The 6,000-nt window shown below is 37.8% G+C and overlaps 1 protein-coding gene across 5 annotated transcripts in view; it reads left to right on the forward strand.

Moving 5' to 3' along the window:
- The window catches only part of KIF16B (kinesin family member 16B), a 146,982-nt gene extending 141,383 nt beyond the window's left edge, over positions 1 to 5,599 (forward strand). For 4 of the 5 annotated variants that reach the window (XM_068940410.1, XM_068940409.1, XM_068940412.1 and 1 more), the window contains one exon: positions 4,202 to 5,599. In XM_068940410.1, coding sequence (XP_068796511.1) covers positions 4,202 to 4,360 — 159 coding nt within the window. In that variant the 3' untranslated portion in view covers positions 4,361 to 5,599. The remainder of the gene's footprint in view (positions 1 to 4,201) is intronic. The other variant, XR_011140542.1, reaches the window with a different exon arrangement.
- Positions 5,600 to 6,000: the final 401 nt, after the last annotated feature.

Below are 6,000 nucleotides of genomic sequence, written 5' to 3' on the forward strand. Positions count from 1 at the left end.
AGCCGGTGCTAAAAGTTAGATGAGCAAGTTAATTATTCCTGCCTCTGCCACTGATGACGTTCTGTGACCTTGTGGCGAAGCTTTTAACTGTCAAACTGATGTGCAGGTGTGAAAAGAAAGAGGAGGAGGGGAAGGGGCTATTGTTTCAAAAATACCCAAAGCCTTGCAGGGCTTATCTCGTTAAAGCTTGTGGTGCTTTCAGCTCCTTCAGATATTAGTACACAATCTTTATTCTGCCAATTGCGTACTGTTATATTTAAAGAATTTAAAATACTGACTTTTTTGAGGAAGTTGCTAGAAACAATAGCAGGGGAGAAAGCTCTAAAAGTTTCTTCACTTTCTGAAAGTACCAGAGGTGATGAGTTTTTAAGCAAACCAAAGTTTAATGAAAAATCCAATTCTTACTAAGCTCTGCTATTGGTCTCTAAGGCTGTCACTGTTTGTAATAGATTATGAGAACAATGTCATTGAACTGGATTCCCCTGTAATATGTCACAAATGAAAGGATGATAAAAAACCTTTCACATTCCAGAAAGCTTTCTGATTGTAATAACTTTAATAACTTTAAATTAAGTTATGGATTTATGTTAAAATGTATGAAATTATGAGGTCCCTACATCACGAAGCAGTGCAAAAATCATTAGAATGACTTTGCTGTGCTGATGGATTACACATGAGATGAACATTGGCCTGCTGCTAAAGGAGTGAACCCTATTAAAATAATAATTTTTAATAACTTTTTAGATGGCTACCATTCTGCCATTCACATAATAAAAATGGAGGGAAAGCTACTCCACTGAGTAAGTGAAGAAAATGCTTTGAGCCTCAGCAGCTTTCTCTGTTCTTATTTTGCTTCCAAGCGCTTGGAATGCAAGGTACAGCTGTCATAAATTTATAAGTAAAAGGCCATGAAGGTTATGATGCATGCCAAGAGGGCACAAACATTGCCTTTCCTGTTTTGGACATAGTTTTCAGAGATGTTAATCTGGTTTTCCATCTTCAAAAATTGTCTACGTGCCAGGACTATTCCATCCCAAAGACTGGTGGTCCTGAAAGTATGTTTACACTGAGTAATTAACTCTTTGAGTTTCAAAGTTACTAGTTATACATTCCTGTTACAGTGTCAGGGTCATATGCCCTCACATGAGACATCTACAAATTTATAATTAGGCTTTTTTCCAGCAAACCAACGATATAATAGGTTGAACACTAGTAATAAAATGGAATTCGTAAGTGCATTTGGAGAACATTGATTACTAGACTAAATAATTCAGAGCAAATGAATATGATTTTGAAAGGCTAACAAAGGAAAACAGGTAATAGAGACATATCTTTGGGAATATTTGTAACAGTCATCTACTTTTTTCTTTCAAAGTTAATCATTCAAACTTAGCAAAAGTAGGTTTGCTATAATACAATGCTTTGCATACCTGGGGCAAGGGTTTAGATGCTACTGATAAAGTGCAAGTAGGAAGTTGCAGTGCTAATTTTATATGAAATTTGGACATGTTTCCGTGATGGCGTCCTGAGCTAGCTGCTAAATTTCTTTTTTTAAAGGGAGCACACCAAAAGATACGAGAATGCTTCCCACCTGAAGCATTAAGCATTTAACTGAGCACAAATAACAAAATAATTCTGTAGATAGAGAAAAATCATATCTGCTGCTTGAGATGAATTTAAAATAAAAGCTTTGAATCAACTCTCCCCTGCCCACTGAGTCCTGGCATAGAAGATCCTTTCATCTAGCCTTTCTCCCAGTCTAGCAGCTTCCAATGGCTTCTTGGGTTACAACAAAGTCTGTGCCAAATCCCTTCTGGATCTCTAAGACAGTTTTCTGTTTGTGATCTCTGGCACTTGGTGTTGATGTTCTCCTACCGCTCTCCCTGCTTGTGAATGTGAATCCCATTCTATGTGTATCCTATCCTGATCATCCATCAAATTCAGGATGCTTCTTTCCACAGAGCTTATCCAGGCGCGGGACAGTCTGTCTTTCCTCCCACCAGATTTTCCCACTTGGCCCACACTGCAGCAGACCAGACGAAGCAACCTTTCTCCTTGCTGCCCAGCCCCAGCTCTTTAACAGAGGCATATGCAGTACGCTGTGAACAAACAGTTCTGCTGTCAATCAGTTTCCCTCACTATGGGACTTAACTCCTGGCCAGCATATTTGGGCAGGGGAGCCATAATTTCATTGAAGCAGCAGCTTCGTTATGTGAAGGGCACGCCGGCCCTGTGTTATGCTAAAGCATCAGCATTGCAAAGAAGGGCAAATGCAGATATGTGATTTAAAGCAGAGCTAATTTCCTCACAATGGTTGATGAAGAGCGCATAATGGTAAGCCATATGGCTAGAAACCTTCATACAAAATAAATTTCGTCAAAAAGTGATAAGGTCTGATTGTTGCCATTTGCCCAAATATCTTTTTCATATTCAGAGAATCTGTAGTGTTCACTGAGCAGCTCCTGCTCAGATCTGGGAAAATAAGTATGCCTGCTGTTTCTAGTGCTTCCGTGTCAGATAAGTATATGCTTATAGCAGAGGGATTTTTTGTGCTGCCATTAGGACTATCATGCCAAACCAATGAATAATGGCTCTACAGGAAAAGCTTGACAGTCAATTATCTGGCCATACATACCAAGGTGAATGCAGTTGGTCTTATAATGTCTCTGGCGAGAAATTTTGGTGCCTTTGAGCCTTCAGTTGCCATAAAGTGAAATTACTGCAGTAACTTTTCAGTACGGTGCTAAAACTCTAACAGTATGCTATGTTTTGCATTTGATTTTCTACCGTATTCATCCTTCAGGCATTACTGGGTTGGGACTTTTTTAGAGGACCCTGCATTGTGAACTAATTATGACAAATGTTGACATGACATCTGTTGCTTGCTTTAAATTACCTCTTAGCCTGTTGGAATTCATCTTGAAGGCATTTTTGTAATGAAATTTTTTCATGAACATTAATACAACCTGTGGGAGATCTGAATAAAAAAGAAAATCCACCAATCCTGCCAAGAGAATAGCTTATGTGCCAGCTGCCTTTTTTTGTTGTTGTTATCTTGCTTTCTGTGATATTAATACAGCTGGTTTCCGAGGCACTTAAATATATAACAGGTTGTTATAGTATGGAGAATTTCTCCTTGAGAAAAGTCATTCAAAGGACGTGCTTCCTGAAAGAGCCGCTTTCATGAGTTGCTGCGTTCAACTGAACCTCATGTTCTTCATAGGATATTGTACTGTTCTATCTTGTAGATATATTTGCCCCAGAATGCAAGATTAGTGTGTCATTTCTGGAGTTATCTTTCTTCTGTCTATTCTGTGGCAGAGCAAAGGACTTTATCTCTGCATTCTAGATGAGATTTCCCTTGCAGCTATTTGGGTGACATCTGGTAATTTTTTGAGTACCTGCCTTATCAATGTTTCATCTACCATGTTTCATTCAAAAGTTGTAAACATGGCTAATTAAATCATGCTAAATGCTTGCAATAATTCAACCCATACGTGAAGGAAATCCTATCAGTTTTTCGAAAACTAACTTTGAGTTAATATACGTCTGTCACAATTTCTCTTGATACAAATGGATGCAAGTTGTGCAGCGGTTGGTAAATGTTACCTTTTGGGAGCTGGAATGCTTGGTCTGTGACAGACATTTTTTTGAAGAGTTTAAAGGGCAATTCAGTGAGAAGATGCTCTGAAGTTCTGAGGTAGCAGTGAATTCCTGCAATGTTTGTGCAGATGGCCTTGATCAAAACAAATCCTTTTCAAGGTAATGGTTGTAGAGCCCTGATGAGGAAAAGATTTCTGAAGCCTGTTTGTGTCTGTAGTTAGTGAAATTCCTGCAGAATTTCTGCAGGAAATTCCTGCCAATTGAGGTTTGCGCTTGTATAGTGTTTGATAATGCTGGATGGTAGTATTAGTAGGTCATGATTAGCAGAAAGCCTTCCATGAGTATAGAATAAAACAGTTACTAAGCTTGGCAGGGGAAGAAAGTGGGAAATGTTTCCTTTCTGTTTTGCCTTTATGATCTTAATGCAGACATTTCAGGAGATATGTTTTATAGATGGGTTTAAATTCTGCTGCTTTTTTTAAGCACTTTTCACAGTCCATGGAGATTTTGTTATACTGTTGTTCATTTAATTCTTCAAAGTGGTCGTAACTCAATATGATCAAGAAAACCTTATGACATTTTGCATTTCTTTCCACAGAAATACCTCAGGAGCTTTTTCTCTGCAATGCTGAAATCTCCATCGTCTCCACTGCACATTGATAAAGTGGGACTGACTCTATCAAAACACACCATTTGTGAATTCTCTCCCTTCTTCAAGAAAGGTGTTTTTGACTATAGCAGTCACGGCACCAGCTAACTTTTGTGCCAGGCCCCTTATGCCAAAGTGGTGCCTTCCCGCTGTGATGTGAGAGAAATGGAGTGGGGAAAAAAAGGTATCTTCTCCCATGCCTGCCAAGTGTCCTCAGAACTTCTCCAGTTGAAGATGTATGCGCCCTGACGCTAGCCTTTGTTCTCTACCAGTTCTCGTATTAGTGCCTGCGTTTTACTGGCAGGGGATGTACAGACTCTTTTTTTTTTGATTTGCGCTGTCAATAATGTACAAAAATCCTGACTCTTATGCTGTGTTTGCAGCCACTCATTAATGGGAGTACTTCCTTTACATTCGCTCAGACAATTCGTTGAGATCGTGCAAGACCATCGCCTGTTTACTGTGGCTACGTGGTCATAATGAGAGAGGTTTTTGAGCAGCCAGGTTCCTTTCAGTTTCTATCCAAGCTGTTCCTTGAAGAACATATCCTGGTTTCGTTTCCTTATAACGTTCTGTGGCCTTTAAGGTAATGCTTATACTCCATTGTTGTTTGTTTTTTCCCTGGAGATACATTTTATCTATTTGACTGTATAGTTTTCCTCAGAATTAAAGCACCTCGGTGACTTGAATGTTTACAAAATGTGTGCAACAGAAAGAATATAATTTAAACCCTATAAAAGTCTTCCACACTTGATTATGTTGAAGCAGAATGAATCACTTGCCGTTAATTAAACAGTAAAGGAAGCAATAGTTATTGAAGAATGCGGTCAGCATCTTTTCACATTTTCTAATTACCTAGAAGGTAACTGGATACTGTGCACTGTACAGAGCTCAGAGCTATGCATAAGCCTAATGCAAAGTACTTTTTTTTTTTTTTTTGAAAAATGGCTTCTTCAGAACAGCGTAACACTGTAATATCTGAGTTTTATTTGCATAATTTAAAATTTACGGGATTTTGCTAATAGTACTTTAAAATTACTCAGGACTCATTCATAATTGCACATGTATATACAGATAGAACTCATTTTGTATTGCTGTGGATCCAAAAAAATATACACTGTGACTGCAATTGGGTACCTGTACATGTTTATGTATAATTGGTTGTATAAAAATCAGAAGCAAACAACTTTCAGGCATTAAAATGCATAATGAAGTGTGCTTTTGTGTGCCATTTGTTAGGAGTATTAAGCATTGTTTATGAGTTGCCATCTCTTAGCTCTGGTAGGTCTTAATAATCAAACTATTTCATGTTGTGGAAAATGATTATTAAAACCCAACCTGACAACAGTGGTAGTACTTTTATTTCACGACCTAAATTATAGGGGTGATAGTGTTTTTACATTTAATGTGATGAATAAAGACATTTGGGTTCAATTAGTAGGTCTAGCCAGCTACACTAAGCATTTCTAATAAAAAACAAATTGCAATGATTTTCTGTTAATTTTGGGGAGTATTTTGATGATTTTGATGCATTTCAGTGAAAATGAATATTAAGGTAAAATTTCTAAAACACTAAAATTCTATTATCCGCAATGATACCAGGGCAGACTTGAATGACTTTAGATATGTCTGACTGTCTGAACACCTTTTAAATATCTTCCTTAATACTTTAAATTGGGAACCAGGTTTTCAAGCTAAAAATCACAACCAAACCTCTTGATTCTTAAACTCATTTTGCTCCCTGGATT

The sequence above is a fragment of the Struthio camelus genome, chromosome 3 (assembly GCF_040807025.1).
Source record: "Struthio camelus isolate bStrCam1 chromosome 3, bStrCam1.hap1, whole genome shotgun sequence".
In the NCBI taxonomy this organism is placed as follows: Eukaryota; Metazoa; Chordata; class Aves; order Struthioniformes; family Struthionidae; genus Struthio; species Struthio camelus.